At 55.8% G+C, this 16,369-nt stretch overlaps 2 protein-coding genes across 2 annotated transcripts; both read right to left on the bottom strand.

Moving 5' to 3' along the window:
* Nucleotides 1-867: 867 nt before the first annotated feature.
* Nucleotides 868-1,983, bottom strand: LTB4R2 (leukotriene B4 receptor 2). Its single transcript, XM_067543454.1, has one exon. The coding sequence runs from the start codon at nucleotides 1,981-1,983 to the stop codon at nucleotides 868-870; it is 1,116 nt and encodes a 371-aa protein (XP_067399555.1).
* A 6,473-nt stretch (nucleotides 1,984-8,456) lies between these two features.
* On the bottom strand, nucleotides 8,457-14,317 carry LOC137149832 (alpha-1B-glycoprotein-like). Its single transcript, XM_067543451.1, has 6 exons — nucleotides 14,244-14,317; nucleotides 13,358-13,396; nucleotides 12,611-12,910; nucleotides 10,069-10,398; nucleotides 9,418-9,519; nucleotides 8,457-8,952 (listed from the first exon to the last, which is right to left on the bottom strand). The coding sequence occupies exons 1-6, from the start codon at nucleotides 14,272-14,274 to the stop codon at nucleotides 8,870-8,872; spliced, it is 885 nt and encodes a 294-aa protein (XP_067399552.1). The 5' UTR covers nucleotides 14,275-14,317; the 3' UTR covers nucleotides 8,457-8,869.
* Between the last annotated feature and the right edge of the window lie 2,052 nt (nucleotides 14,318-16,369).

The following is a 16,369-nucleotide window of genomic DNA, read 5'->3' as shown; positions in this document are numbered from 1 at the left end:
CAGTAATCTGTGGAACTCCTCGCCAGGGGATGTTGGGAAGGGAGGCCAAGATTATAACAGGGGCCCGAAAACAAAGTAGCCATTGGCCACTGACGGAAGACAGGACACTGGGCTACATGGACCTTTGGTCTGACACAGCCTGGCCGTTCCTGTGTGCCCCTTAAAGGGGACGGGTCCCCGAAATTGACAGAGTCCTTAAAGGGGAAGCTTCCCGGAGGGTCAGAGTCTGGCAGAGAGCAACTCCACCCTTAAAGGGAAAATGTCCATGCGGGATGAAGTCTGGCAGGGATAAACTGCCTCCCTGGAAGGCATGTACCATGAGACAGGAGGGGCACAAAAACAGCAGGCATCGGCAGTGAGAAATTTCCCCTTTAAGAGCAAGTTAAAGGGGAAGTGTCCATGCAGACCAGAATCTGGCAGGGAGAAATGTTTGACCATGAGAAATTCCCCTTTCAGAGCAAATTAAAGGGGAAGTGCCCCCAGAGGGCCAGAATCTGGCAGTGAAAAATGTTTGGCCATGAAAAATCCCATTTAAGGACAAATTAAAGGGGAAGTGTCCATGAAGACCAAAATCCAGCAGGGAAAAATGTTTGGCAGCAAGAAACTCCCCTTGAAGAGCTAATTAAAGGGGATGTGTCCATAAGGACCAAAGTCTGGCAGTAAGCATGCTGCTGTTAAAGGGGAAGTTCCCTCGAGGACCAGAATCTGGCAGTGAGAAATGTTTGGCACGGAGAAACACCCCTTTAAGAACAAATTAGAGGGGAAGTGTCCATGAGGACCAAAGTCCAGCTGGGGGGGGGGGGGCTCTGCTCTTAAAGGGAAAGCATCCATGAGGAGAGTGAATACGTGGGGGCTCGGTGGGGATGGCTAAGAGGATGCAGTGTGGGGAGGACCATATCCTGAGGGAGTCGGCTGCCCCACGGCCCCATCCCGCCGGGCCCCCTCACCCCCGGACTCCCGCCGCCCTATCTCCATGCCGTCCCCTGCCACCGTGTCCTTGTCTAGGTCCCTTAAGGAGGGCGACTTCCTGGGTGCCTCCCCGGAGGCCGCCTCGAAGAACTGGGCGATGAATTTGGCTCCCGAAGTCTTGATCAGGTCGCCGGCGGCGAAGACGTAGAGGACGGGGTTGATGCTGCTGCTGAGGAAGGCCAGGGCGGTGGCCCCCGCCCGGCCGGCCTTCCACGCCTGGGCCAGCCTCTCGGCCGCCCTCCCCGAGGCCAGGTTGGAGGCCACCTGCAGCACGTTGACCACGTGGTAGGGCACCCAGAGGGCGGCGAAGCAGAGCACCACGGCGGCGATCAGCTTCCCGGTCCGGGCGCCCCGGCGCCGCCAGCGGCGCCCCCGCAGCTGCACCAAGATGGCGGAGTAGCATCCCACGATGATGGCGAAGGGCACCACGAAGGCCACCACAGTCTCCAGGGTGAAGTGGAAGACGGCCAGGCCCGGCGTGGCGTGGCAGGGCTCGCAGATCAGCCACCGCCCGGAGGGGTCGGCCAGCAGCTGGCGGTAGACGAAGGCCGGGGCGGCCAACAGGACGGCCGCTGCCCAGAGGCCGGCCAAGAGCTTGACCACCAGGCGCTTCTTGCGGATGGCTTGGGAGAGGTAAGGCCGGCTGACGGCCAAGCACCGGTCCACACTCATGAGCGTGATGATGAAGATGCTGGCGTACATGTTGACACAGCAGAGGTAGTAGACGCCTTTGCAGACAGCGAGGCCGAAGAACCAGGTCTTGAAGGTCAGGAAGAGGATGAAGAAGGGGGTCAGCAGCAGGACGGCCCCGTCGGCCACGGCCAGGTTGAGGACCAGCAGGCAGGTGACCGAGCGGCGGCTGGGCTTCATCTTCCAGAGGATGCTCCACACCACGAAGACGTTGCCCGGCAGCCCGATGAGGGCGGCCAGGAGGAGGAAAACGGTCCCGGTCACGCTGGAGACCGAGGACGTCAGGAGGGTGACGTTGCTGGAGGTGTGAAGGCAGCTGTTCATGGCGGCAGCGGGGGCAGGACGGATTTCCCTGTGGCGGAGAGGCGAGGGGAAGGAGGTGAACTTAGAGATGGGCAAAAGAGATAGATAGATAGATAGATAGATAGATAGATAGATAGATAGATAGATGCGTGGGTGGATGGATGAATGGATAGATAGATAGAGGGGGTGTATGGGGATGGATGGATGGAGAGAAAGAGAGACGGATGGGTATGGGGCTGGACTGATAGATAGATTGCAGAATTCAGGAGGTGCGTATGGGGAGATAGATTAGAAACAGAAAGTGCATTTTCTAGAAAAAGAAAGAAAGAAAGACCCCAGCCCCGCCGGTGCCCCTCACTCCCGACCCGCAGCCCCCTGCTAGCCCCACCCTGGGCTGCCCCCAACCCCACTGGTGCCCCTCACTCCCGACCCGACGTACCCCACTGAGCGGCCTCCACCCCAGGCGGGCGTCTCCCGTCCTCTTCTAGCCCAGTCCCTCCATGGCCGGGCGGTGGCCGGATGGCAGCGCGGCACGTCTAGACCGGAGCAGCTGAGTAATGGGGCCCCGGAGGGCGGGGCTGGGCCGAGGGGAAGCCGGGCGGGTTGGCAGGGTCCCCAGTGTGCCCCCCGCCAGCCGCTCCCAGGGAGGGACAGGGGGGACGCCCCTAGGGGTGTCCAAGGTCCATTCGTCCTCTCCCCCAGCGCCCACTTCCGTCCTCTGCCCGCCTCTCGCCCGCTGAGTCAGCACTTCTGGCCAGGGAAAAGGAAGACAGCGCAGGATGGGTGCTGGGGGCTGATAAGGCCCCCAGATCCTCCCTCTGGGAGAGAAAACGCTGGCGGGCCCAGAGACATTCCAGGGCTCGCAGTGGGAGGGGAGAGCACTCACTCCCGACCCGCAGCCCCCTGTTCTTCCATCCCTGGGCTCCCCTAAACTGCTCTGGCATTGCCCCGCGATCCTTGGGAAATTCTCCCACGAAACAGGCCGGTCTCTGCGATCCCCAGCCGGCAGGGTGGCCAGGGTGTTGCAAAAAGAAAGGCCTGTTTTCTTAGCACCCCTTTATCATCATCATCATCGAGATGAAGCAGGACTCACCTACAGTCACCGGGAGTATTTCTTGCTCCTTCCTCCAGCCCCTGGCCACGTTTGAGTTCGTTGTCTGGAGATGAAGACCAAGAGCCAGGCCGTGTAACGAGGGAGCGCCGGGAGCCCGAGAACCTCCACCGCGTCTGTAATGATCAGGTTCAGATTCCTTCTCTAGGGAACCAGTGAGCCCCCCCCTCCACCTCTAACATGCCGGCGGGAGATCCTTGGGCCTGCCCCCCCCGGAACGTGGCTGCCCCTGGCACTCCAAGGTGAGTCTCCACACCCGGCTGGTCCACCTACGTACGCCCCGGATCCTTGGCCTGGGCGGGGTGCTTCCAGGAATGTCTCTTCCCGCGTCGACTCCCCTGCCGGGCATGCTGAGACTGGAGAGATTCGAAAACCTTGGATTCCTCCCTGTCTGAGCTAATCCCTGAAACCTTCACCCCACCCTGAGCTGGGGAGAGAACCCAGGAGTCCTGGCTTCCAGCCCCCCTGCGCTAACCACTAGACCCCCCTCCCCAGAGATGGTGATAGAACCCAGGAGTCCTGGTTCCCAGCCCCCCCCCCCCCCCCCGCGCACTAACCACTAGACCCCACTCCCCTCCCCAGAGATGGTGATAGAACCCAGGAATCCTGGCACCCAGCTCTAACTCACCAGTGTCACAGAGTTTAAGGACAGATGGGGGCCAGCCTTAACCCCCCCACACACACACACCCATCTAGCACAGGCCGCCAACCCCCTCCCAGTCCCCCCACTAAACCCAGCCACCGAAAGGAACCCAGCGGATCACAGACTAGACTATGAAATGCTGTGGGTGCCCCCCCCCCACGAGGCCCCCGCAGTGATGTGAGACACCCCAAGAAGCCAAGCTGGCGACCATCCCCTCCCCACTGCCTCTCTCCCCCCCCCACGCTGCAGAAGAAGGGAACCCTCTGCTCAAGGCCACTGGGGGAAATTCCTGCCCGACCCCCCCTCAACCTACGGCGACTGGAGAGACCCTGAGTGTGCGACCCCGAAAAATCGCTTGGGGGCCCCAGCACATCCCATGAACCCTGGGCAGGCACCTTATTTCACGTGGGCTTTTTAACCACAGGCGTTGAGTCTCCCCCCCCCCGCCCCCTGCATGCCCCCAGAGCGCGGCGCCCCCCTCCCCCCCAGTGGCGTTTGCAAGAGGAGCGCACCCCCCTACTGCACCCTCCCCGGTGCCCAACTCCCAGAAGCACAGTAGAGGTAGGGCTGGGCGGGACCTGCAGAGGGCACCGAGGCCAGCCCCGGCATGGACGTTCGGGATACCGCCTCGCTCTAACCACTAGACCCCACTGCCCTCCCAGAGCTGGGGATAGAACCCAGGAGTCCTGGCTCCTTGTCCCCCCTCCCCTGCCGCCGCTAAAAACCACTAGACCAACTCCCCGGCTGGGGGGTTGCGTGAATTGTGCTGTGATCTGGGGCCTACCGGAGGCCCATCCTATCATTTGTGTCTGGGGGGCTGGGGTGGGACAAGGCTGGCCTCTGCTCGGGGAAGTCCAGATCTCTCCCCGCCCTCGCTCCCCACAGGCAGCAGAAAGGGACGAGGAAGACGAGGCTGATGGTGCGGAAGAAAGAGCCACCCGCAGCCACCAGCTCCTGGGGCCAAAGGATCCAGAGACTTGTAGCGACGGGGAACGCAAGAGAGGGAGAAAAGATGGTTTCCCTGCTGCGCCCCAACTGAGGAGAGCGAGCGCTGCTCTGTGTGTACATGTGCCTGCCCCCTTGGGCTGTGCCTGCCACCCCCCACCTCGAGAATCTCCCCCAAATACTGCCCCCCCCAACCTGTGCTGGGGATTGAACCCAGGAGTTCTGGCTCCCAGCCCCCCGCCCCACCCCTGCTCTAACCACTAGACACCACTCTCCTCCTTGTGCTGGGGGTTGAACCCAGGAGTCCTGGCTCCCAGCCTTCCCACACACACTCTAACCACTAGACCCCACTGCCTTCCCAGGGCTGGGGAGAGAACCCAGGAGTCCTGGCTCCCAACCCCCACCCACCCACCAGTGCTCTAACCACCCACCTTGCCTGCTGCTGCGATCCCGCCTGATCTCCCCTGTCCGTGGTATTTCTGGTCTGCTCAAGTGCTGCTCCTGTCCTCAGAATGGGTCCCAAGCCCCCCAGGCTCTCTGCCCCATCCCTCCAGTGTCTATCCTAGGGTGGGTGAACACCTCCCACACAACCTCCCCTTTCAGGTAGGTCAAAGAGGCCGGTGGGGGACTGGCGGGGGGAGACATTGAGACATAGGCCGTAGGCCAGTGGTACCAAGCGTGGAAAAATTCAGGAGATACCTCTGTGGAGTATCACCTGATAATACCTGGGTACCAGCGAGCACTGTAGCAAGGGGGCGTGGCTTCCCCCTCCGAGAAGACGAGGGAGGGACTGCTACTCAACCTCCAGGAGGGCGGAGCCAGAGAAGCCACGCCCACCATGCCAGAAGTATAAAGAGCGGGACCTACAGTGCCGATGGAAGGCGGGCCAGAGGGGAAGGCAGGCCCCAGCCCGCCACTGCAGAGAGGAGCTGGGGACTCTGGAGGACCCAGACAGCAAGAATTTGGGGGGACCACCACTGGCAACGTACCCCGGGGAGGCCCTGGGCTGGGACCTATCCACACCACCCTTAAGGTGGTTGCCTCGTCCTGGCCTATCAAGCTACGGAGGCCTGTAGACACTTTGCCTGCACCACCCTGATCGAGGGCCAGGGCAATAGACGGTGAAGAGCTGAATCCCTGTGTAAGGTTGGCCCACACAGGTGTGACAGCGAGGGGGCATGGCCTCCCTCCAAGACAACCAGGGAGGGACAGGCCACGTCCTCTACACTGCTGGAGAAGATGGTCGTAGGATACCCGCATACTGAACAAGCCAAGTTGTATCTCCTCGGAGTATCATCTGATAATAGCTGGGTACCTTTGATTACTGCTGGAGAAGGTGGTCCTAGGGTACCCATCCACCTATCGCCACCCTTCACCCATCCACCTATCTCCACCCTTCACCCATCCACCTATTGCCACCCTTCACCCATCCACCTATCTCTACCCTTCATCTCCTCTTTCGTTCTTGGCTCGTAGATGGGCAACCTCTTTAAGTCGTATGATGTCTTTAACACACGTAAGGCAGAGGTAAAACCTCATTATAGGTTGGAAGGGACCTCAGGCGGTATCTAGTCCAACCCCCTGCCCAAAGCAGGACTAACCTCAGCTAAATCATCCCAGCCAGGGCTTTGCCAAGCTCGGCCTTAAAAACCTGTAGGTAAAAACCCTAGGTAACGCATTCCAGTGCTTCACCACCCTCCCAGGGAAATTTTTTTTCCTAATATCCAACCTAGACCTCCCCCACTGCAACTTGAGAACATTGCTCCTTGTTCTGTCATCTGCCACCACCGAGAACAGCCTAGCTCCATCCTCCCTGGAACCCCCCCTTCAGGTAGTTAAAGGCTGCTATCAAATCCTTCCTCATTCTTCTCTTCTGCAGACTAAACCAGCCTAGTTCCCTCAGTCTCTTCTCATAAGTCATGTGCCCCAGCCCACTAATCATTTTTGTTTCCCTCCACTGGACTCTCTTCTATTTGTTCACATCCTTCCTGTAATGGACGGCCTAAAACTGGACACAATACTCCAAATGCGGCCTCACTGGTGCCGAATAGAGGGGAATAATCACTTCTCTCGATCTGCCGGCAATGCTCCTACTCACCTGGAATACCGAGTCCAGTTCTGGTTTGAGAAAGAGGAATTCCAACTGGACCAGGTGCGGAAAAGGGCCACTGGGATGGTGAGAAAGTCTGTGGACACCTCACCGCTGTGGGTCCCTCCCGGGAGATCTGATCCAGGACTTTCCAGGTCACGAAATCCAACCCCTGAAAATTTAGGCCTTTAAATGGGGTGTTTTCTGTTCTAGTTCACACAGGGACTGATCCAGGCTGGATCCAGTTTCTCATGAGATCAAGCCCCCCTGGCAGCTTGTCCTGACAGATGGAAGGAGCATCCGGGGGTTGATCTGTACCCCAGATAGAATTCCAAATGTTCATGGCCTCACCTCGCTGCTTCTTTTGTTTTTTCCTCCTGCCCCGGAATCTGCCAGTTTCCTCGCACCCCTCAGCGTGACCGACACAAGCCTCTGTGTGCACGTGATCCCGCCTGCCAGGGGTACGTGGCTTATCTCGGCGTGCCCCGTCTTCACTCCCAGGCCCAGGGAAGATGATTTTCAGCCTTGCTACATAGCTCTCCCGGAGGTGACCGGCGTGGCACTAGAGATCTTACAGTTCTTTGTGGGAACTGGGCACCCTCCGCCAGTTGGCTCAGGTCACAGCATGGGCACCACGCTGGGGAGGAGAAGGTTTCACACATCATCGGCCATCTGAGAAAACAGGGTGTGTAAATTAGTGACTCAACGAGGCGGGAAAGCAGAGAGGAAGCCACAGATAACATCAATGTACCGGCAGCAAGATGGTGCCGATACGGCCAGCGTGATGAGCTCGTCATGCCACCTAAGGGGTCGCGGGGTAACAAGAACGGTGTTTGCCCGTCTCCCCACCTGGCCAGTGTCGGAGGGGGGGGCCGAGACTTTCACCCATGTGAAAATGACGCCACCACCAGAGGGGAAACCAAGGCACAGGCACGGCAAGCGACTGGAATGGAAGCCAGGAGTCCTGGCAGCCAGCCCCAATCCACAGAGCCCTCACTTCCATGCCAGCGCTGCGGATGGAACCCAGGAGTCCTGGCACCCCGCCCCCCGCTCTAACCCACTAGTCCCCACTTCCCGGTCAGAGCTTGGGATACAACACCTGTGTGCTGATTTCTCGACCCCTGCTTTAACCCATTGAGCTCATATCCTCCTTCACAATCAGGGATAGAACCCAGGAGTCCTGGCTTCCAGCCTTCCCCCGACCCTGCTCTGACCACTAGACCCCACTCCTCTCCCAGAGCTGCAGAGAGAACCCAGGAGTCCTGCAGCCCACACCTCCCCCTGGGGATGGACCAGAGAGGCCGTGACAGTGTCAGTTCCCCATATATGCCCCCAGCCCAGCATGTAGGGAGACAAGGGGGCAAAAGGAATTTTGGTGTCAGGTTTGGTGCCCTTAGCATCACTGAGAGACAGGGACTGTAGCAGGCGGGCTGCAGTGACTGGCCCCGACCTCTTGCGGGCTACTTCTTTCTCTGCCCCTCAAACATCAGGGCCAAGTGGCTGTTTTCTGCTCCACCGAGTGGCTCAGCCATTGGTGGAAACTGCTGGCCTCAGCCCAGCACAACCGGGGAAGGAGGTGCTGTTTGTGGTCCAAAGGAGACTCATCCTCTGGCCTCAGCAGTGCGGGGCAATGACACACACCATGTGGGGGACAAAATAACCACGGCAAAGGAAATGAGACACAGAGGCCAGACAGGGCTAAAAAAGCTTTCGTTTAAAAGTTAGAGGTGGAGGGGATATTTAAAGTTATTTACACAGCCTTGAATGTACACGGAAAACAAAGTTTTGAGGTGCCTAGACTCTTCCTTCAGCCACTTCTTTCTTTCTTTCTTTCTTTCTTTCTTTCTTTCTTCAAAACACACCCAGCCAGTTTCTCCCAGCTTTGTAGCAGGAAAAGTGGCACACAATGATTTTGGTTGGCCGCTAATATTTCAGAAGCAGACCATTCAGATCTGAACCCAATTGGGCTACAGACCTGGCTGGGCATCTGTGAGAAGGGAAGAATTAGCCATAGTCGGTGGCCGAGCCGTCATGTCCCATTTTAGTACTCATTATTCCCATCCGACTGGGAAGCGGGGCTGGAGTCCTCGTTCGCCATGGAGGGTGCAGAATGGCCCGACTAATCGGTGGCCGATTGAAATGGGGCTGAGTAAATGTTTGTTCGAGTTGGGTCAGGGCCTTCTTTGCGCTTCTCTGGGGGACCTGAGAATGAGAAAAGCACGTGATGAGACTCAGGTCACCAGCAAAGAAAGAAAGAAAATGGGAATGTGGGGGCACTTTTTAATGGGAGACCTTCTCGGAGCAGGCGACGTGCTGAAGCAAATAAGGGGTATCTGTGGGAGGGTTCATCAGCTGAGCAGGGAGACCAGCAATTCCTACGTGGTTGCTCGTCAGCAGCTGCCCCCTCCCACAGTCACCCAGCAGGGTCCTCCCCAGAGACGGTTGCATCTCAGCAGGTGGCGCCCTGAGGTTGGAAGAGGAGCTGTAAGTGTATCGCTGGCGGGCAGAGGCTAGGCTCAGAGTTGCCACCGGCAGAAGCCGCTCTCCCAGGGCAGACGCAGGAGGAGAAATTTCAGGGTCCGTTTGTTTAAGGTACCCCGAGCTCCTCAGAAAGTGGGGGAGGGGGAGGAGGAAAATGTGCCTCTACCCCGGGCCCAAGACAATTACCTTTTCTCTTCATGCAGAGGTGGGTGATGAGGAAGATGAGGCCGTTAATGGTGAAGAAGGACACACCCAGAGCCACCTCCCGGAGCCAGAAACGGCTGCGCGCTGCAAAAAGAGGCAAACAGGTAAAGAAACAATATTCTGGCAGGACGGTGTGTGTCACGGCTGCCTCCAGCTGAAGGGATGGAGACCAGCACTGTGTGTGTGTGTGTGTGTGCGTGTGTGTGTGACAGCTGCCTCTTGCTGGAGGGATGGAGACCAGCACTGTGTGTGTGTGTGTGCGTTGTGTGATGGCTGCCCCCTGCTGGAGGGATGGAGACCAACACTCTGTGTGTGTGTGTGTGTGTGTGTGTATGTGTGATGGCTGCCCCCTGCTGGAGGGATGGAGACCAGCACTGTGTGTGTGTGTGTGCGTGGTGTGATGGCTGCCCCCTGCTGGAGGGATGGAGACCAGCACTGTGTGTGTGTGTGCGTTGTGTGACAGCTGCCCCCTGCTGTAGGGATGGAGACCAGCACTGTGTGTGTGTGTGTGTGTGTGTGTGTGTGTGTGTGTGTGTGTGTGTGTGTGAGATGGCTGCCCCCTGCTGGAGGGATGGAGACAAGCACAGGAAGCATTAAGTACATCTTACAGCAGTGGATCTGGGGCCACCTCACCTGTCATGGTAACAGACACAGCCACGCTCCCAAGGGACACAATCCACCTCCCGGCCACGTTCTCCTCGTACGTGCAGGTGAATTCCCCGGTGCTGTTGGGACCAGCCCGCGGGATGCTGAGCACCGAGACATTCCTCGCACCAGTGCCGGGCTCCCTGGGGCTGATCTGAGACCCCACATCCCCGGGGAGGATCTCGGTTCCGTTCCTGTAGAAGTGAAACCGCCGCTTGGCAGCATCGCCAGGAGCCGTGCAGGTGAAGATCAGAGGGAGCCCTTCGCTCACCGCTCCGGATGGGGGAGTCACGCTCATCACCGGCCGGGGAGGGGGACCTGAGGGGAGACAGGAGTTGGGCACATGGGGAAAACAGAGATGTTGTCCAAAACTCAGTGCAGGTCAGATTCAAAGTGATACCTTGGACATTTCTACACGTGGGTCTTTGCGTAGCTGCGAGTGAGTGCCTGTGGTTTGCTCCTTCCCCTGATTCTACAAGGAGAGTGTGTCTAGCCATTATATTGCACGAACTATATCTGGGTGTTTAGAGATCGTGTTGTCATTAGCCGGGTACATTCTCTGGATCTCCATGCTGTTGGCAGTTGAATAGTCAAGTTGGGTGTCAAGTTGTTGGCCATTGGGCGTCATGGTGTTGGCCGTTGTTGAGTGCCAATTTGGTGGCCATTGGGTAGTGATGTTTGGTGCTGTGTTGTTGGCTGTTGCGTAGTCATGTTGGTTGTCACGTTGCTGCCCATTGGGTAGTGATTTTGGGTGCCATATTGCTGGCTTTTGGGTAGTGATGTTGGGTGCCAGGTTGTTGGCCATTGTGTAGTGATGTTGGGTGCCACATTGCTGGCTTTTGGGTAGTGATGTTGGGTGCCATGTTGTTGGTCATTGCGTAGTGATGCTGGGTGCCAGGTTGTTGGCCATTGGGTAGTGATCTTGGGTGTCCCATTGCTGGCTTTTGGGTAGTGATGTTGGGTGCCATGTTGTTGGCCATTGCGTAGTAATGTTGGGTGTCATGTTGCTACCTGTTAGGCAGCCATATTGCGCATGTTGTCAGCAGCTCAGTGTCCTTGTTGGGTGGCCATGTTGTCAGCTTTTTGTAAGCCATGTAGAGTGACCATGTCTTCGTAGGGAAGTTATGTTGGATGCCAGGTTGTTGACTGTGTCTGTTGGATCACCATAGTGTGTGGCCATGTTGTTTGTAGATGGGTATCCATATGGAGGGGCCATTTTGTTGATAGTTTGGCAGCCATTTTGGTTACCCTTATATGGGAACTGAAGGGCATGTTGGGTAACTATTGCTGGCAGCCTGATTTCCATAATTTGACTTAATATTCGTACCACCATGCAGGGCCTTCCTAGTCGTTAGGTAAGCACGTTAAAATGTTATGTTTCTGGAAGCCTAGGGATTGTGTTATCAATTGGGCAGACATGTTGGAAGACTATGTTGTCAGCAGTTGGTCAGCCATGCTGGGTGGCCCTCTTTTTGACAGTCATGGGGGATAGCCTGTGGTCAGTAATTCGGCAGCCATGTTTTCGAAAGTTGAGACGTTTGATGTCAGTTTTGCAGCTGCGTTGGTTGCCCGTGTTATTGGCAGTAGGGATGTTGTCAGCAGTTGGGTAGCCATTATGATTTATTTGTCTTATCATAGCGCCTAGGAGCCCTTGTCCAGGACCAGAATTCCATTGTGCTAGGCAACCAATAGCGGATGGCTGTGTTGTTGGTAGCTAGGCAGCCGTGCTAGGTGGCCGTGTTGTCATTAGTGGGACAACTCTGGTGGAGGGTCATATAGTTGGTAGCTGGGCAGCCATGTTGGGTGGCCACGTTGTTTGTAACGGGGCAGCCATGTTGTTGGTAGCTGGACATTGGGCGGCTCTGTTCTTTGCAGCAGGGTAGCCATGTTGTTGGTAGTTGGGCAGCCATGTTGCATGGCCATGTTGTTTGTAACAGACAGCCACATTGTGAGTAGCAGGGCAGCCATGTTGTAATGGGGCATCCATGTTGGGTGGCCATATTGTTTGTAGCTGGGCAGCCATGTTGGGTAGCCACGTTGTTTGTAACAGGGCAGCCATGTTGTTGGTAGCTGGACATTTGATGGCCCTGTTCTTTGAAACAGGGTAGCCATGTTGTTGTTAGCTGGGCAGCCATGTTGGGTGGTCATGCTGTTTGTAGCTGGGCAGACATATTTAATGGCCGTATTGTTTGTAACAGGGCAGCCATGTTGTAATAGGGCAGCCATGTTGGGTGGCCATGTTGTTTGTAACGGACAGCCATGTTGTGGTTAGCTGGGCAGCCATGTTGTAATGGGGCAGCCATGTTGGATGACCATATTGTTGCCACTTGGACAGCCATACTGGGTAACTGTATTGACTGAGGTATTAGCCATGTAGGGCAGCCATATTCGGGGACTGAATGGCACGTTGAGGGACTGTGCTGTTGGCTGTTTCCCTGCCATATTTGTGTCTGCCTATGTGTCTATGCATCATGGACGTGTTCCCCCGCCCCTCGACCCCAATGAAGGCTAGCGCCGGCGCAAAGCTCACCTGTTACTTTCATGAGGACAGTGTTGCTCCTGCTGGACTTGTTTGAAGAACCGGCTTGGCCTATCCAGTAGCTGCACTCGCACGAGCCCCCGTCCGCTGGCCCCTTGATGTTTATGTTGTAGGTATAGCTGCTCCTGGAGGAAGAAAGCAAGGTGATGGCCCACCCGACGTCAGAGTAGTACATGAACCCCCTCACTTCATCCTCCAAAGGGGGAGCTGAGCACGTGAGCCCCACGGTGTCTCCGGGGAAGTACTCCTGCTTCTGGGGGTGCAGGGACAGGGTCGGGGCTGGAAGGGTACCTGGGAAAGGAAAAGTTCTATGGTCACCAGCTGGCAAGGAAGGTGGAAGCAGCAGCCAAGAGAGAAACCGAAAGCTGCCCCACATCCAACCGTCAGACATGGGATACCGGCAGGCCAAGCAGAAGACGATGCCCCCCCCTCGCAGCACACACTGCCCCTGCTGATGTGCTCCGCTAGGGGGCAGCAGGGCACCCATCCAGCCACTGGACTCCCTGGGCTGAAACCTCAGCAACTCGTCACACCCATGGGATCCCTGAGCTACTGGGGTTTGATCCCTTAAGGAGCATAGAGGGAGCTTTGTCCATTGGGGGGAAGAGGGCAGGAGATCCCCACGCCCCCATGGGATTCCAAATCCCCCAGCATGAGCACAGGGGATTCATCCTCCAGAGACAACCCCCCCTTCCTCCCCAGATGAGTCGTCTCAGTGAGGATAGGCGTCAGCGTTACCTGCAGGGGACACCAGCCCGGGGAGAATCTGGAGAGCAGCTGAAACAGAGAAGAGAGGCTGGGTCAGAGATCTGGGGAAGGATGAGTGCAATTGGAGTCACGGAGGCTATGAAAAAAAGGGGGGCAGTAGAGAGACAGTGGGCATGGGATGGTACAGTTCAGGTGGGAAAGAAAGCAAGCCAGCGAGCCAGCAAGAAAGACAGACAGGAAGAAAAGAGAGAGAGCGAGAAAGCCGAAAAGCAAGCAAGAAAGCAAAGCAATAAAAAGAGAAAGGCGGGGGGGGGGGAAGGAAAACAAGAACACAAAGGGACAGATAGAAAGAGGAAGCCAGAAAGCAAGCAGAGAGAAATATAGAAAAGAGAGAGATCAAAAAAGCAGAAAAGAAAGAAAAGCAATAGAAAGATAAAGCTGGAAAACAAGCGGGCAAGCAAGAGAGAAATATAGAAAAGATTGAGAAAGCGGAAAAGCAAGCCAGTAAGAAAGAAAAGCAATAGAAAAAGAAAAACAGAATGAAAGAAAGGAAAGCAAGGGGACAAATAGAATGAGAAAGAGATAAAAGCACTAGAAAGAAAAAAAACAGGAAAGGAAGCAAGCAAGCAAGACAAGTGAAAGGAAGAAAGAAATCGAAGAGATAGAAAAAGCAAGAGAGAAAGCCAGCAAGAAAGAAAAGCGGGAGACAGAAAGGAAGCAAGAAAGAAAAGTAATAGAAAGAGAAAGACATTAAAGAGAGAGAAAGAAGAAGCAAGAAAGAGGGAGAAAGCAGCAAAGCAAGGGAGAAACGCAATAGAAAGATAACAACTGGCTGAAGGCTGGCGAGTAAGCAAGCGAGTAAGCGAGAGAAAGGCGCTAGCCAAGGAAAGGAAGCGGGCCCAGGGCAGTCACTTACCCAGCAGCGGCAGAAGGTGAATTAGCTCCATGATCTCTTTGGGCTGGGAGCCGAATCACGGTGGGGATGTGTCACTCAGCCCCCCTGCTTCCTCCACGATGTGGGAGGGCCTGTGGAGTCTCCGTGACGGTCACATGCTGAGCTTTTGAGAAAGGCGGCAGAAGTTGCGGACCACAAGGCTCCACTCCCCGCCTTTTCCCTTCAGCGTCTTGCAACAGAAACACGGCTCTGTGCCAGTTCGGCTCCACGTGGCACCTTCCCCCATCTCCCCATCCAGAGGACTTTCTCCAGCCGTGTGGGGAAACTGAGGCATGGCGTGGGCAGAGGGGTCAGTGTGCCAGAATTTAGGCAGTCTCCACGGGAAGTCAGAGCTTTGCAGTGGCCAATGTAAATAATTATTCCTCCCTCCCGCGCCTCCCATTTGCACTGAAAATTTCCACCTCGATTTTCCATGAGGCTCGAATTTGCCTGTTTATGCCAAGGCCTGCCAGCCCCCTGCGCCAACCACTAGACCCCCTGCCCTACCCAGAGCTGGAGAGAGAACCCAGGAGTCCTGCCTTCCAGTCCCCTGCTTCAACCACTAGATCCCACTGCCTACCCAGAGCTGGGGACAGAACCCAGGAGTTCTGGCTCCCCAGCACCTCCTGCTCTAACCACTAGACCCCACTCGCCTCCCAGAGCTGGGAATGGAGCAGATGGGTCACGGTAGGACAAACTCCCCAGGGAGACCAATATTGCCCTGCATGGAGCAGGCAACAGGAGTGACTGACCGATGAGGAGGATGGAGAATGGGTGGCGGGGTGCTGTCTACAGGAAGGGCCAGGGGCTGGGATTTGGGTTCTAAGCATCACAGAGCTAATGAGACAACAGGCTGAATTTAGCTGTTCTCTGAGCCCGCAGCCTCCTGGATTCAGGGCAAGATGACTTCTCCTTCATAGTGGGGCTAGCAAGCAACTGGCCGCAGTCCAGCTCATGGCGGCTGAAAGAGAATCTCCCCTCTGTGTCCGCAGCCTTTTCTTCTTCCTTGGCTGTCCGTCCTACTGGGCGGTGACTGCGGAGGAGAGAAATTTATCACTTGGTCTCTTGACAGATGTCTGTTTACATCTGCCTGCAGCATCTTCTCCCCAGTTCTCTTTGCGAATATTTGCTTTTTCTTCAAGTTGCTCTTCAAAACGTCCCAGGCACGCAGCTTTTGCCCTCCTGTGGCACATTTCCCTTCCTTGCGTTCACCGTAGAGGCGCATCTCTGAGATCCAGCATATGGACAACATGACCTGTCCAGCTCAGCCGCGCAGCTAATTCCGAGAAGCTACTGCAGATGTCCCAGTTGTAGGCTTGGAAGCTTTCTGATGTGTTGCCTGTGTCACGCAGGTAGATGGGGGGGGAGAGCATTTGTTATATTGTTTGACATCAATATGTCAAAATCAGATTAATCCATGTGGGATAGGCCATGTTAGGTACTGTTAGGAAGGTGCTAAGTCAGATGACGATGTTTATGTGCTTGTATAATAGAAGTTATAGATATATTTAGTGTTTCTGTATTTCAAATGGTGCTGTCTGGGTAGCAACTCAGACAGGATGGTGGCAGGACAATAGCCTGCTTTATGGCCCGTTAAGACATTCCCAGGTGCAAGGGGCCCAGGGGGAGAAACCAGAGATGTACCTGATGAGGCACTAGGACCGGCCCATGTGGCGCCGGACTCCATTTTAGTTCCTGTAAAACTCTACAAACCGCATGCCCGGGCCAGAGGGTATATAAGGCAGAAGCCTTGGGAATCGATTTTGTCTTCAGCCGGGATTCAGCTTCAGGTACCAACTTAACTCTGGATCAGCTCATTTACAACTGAACTGAAGCTGTGAAACAAAGGATTGAGGCCCACCCAGAGATTGGGTGCACACCAGAGGAACTATACAAGCCTGCAAACTCCACAATTCTTCTAGAAACCTGATGTATATGTACTTTTAATCATTTGTATGTATCCGATTTGCTTTAATCCTTTAATATTTTTTTTATGGTTTATTTCTTTCTTTTTGCAATAAACCTTTAGTTTTAGTTACTAAAGGATTGGCTGGCAGCATGGGATTTTGGGTAAAATCCAAACTTATATTGCTCTGGTGCTGTGGCTG

The sequence above is a fragment of the Emydura macquarii genome, unplaced genomic scaffold (genome assembly GCF_026122565.2).
Source record: "Emydura macquarii macquarii isolate MOO-44397 ecotype Brisbane River unplaced genomic scaffold, CSIRO-AGI_Emac_v2 contig_845, whole genome shotgun sequence".
In the NCBI taxonomy this organism is placed as follows: Eukaryota; Metazoa; Chordata; order Testudines; family Chelidae; genus Emydura; species Emydura macquarii.
Note: the sequence above shows the minus strand (reverse complement) of the source record. Positions and strands in the feature narration are given on the sequence as shown.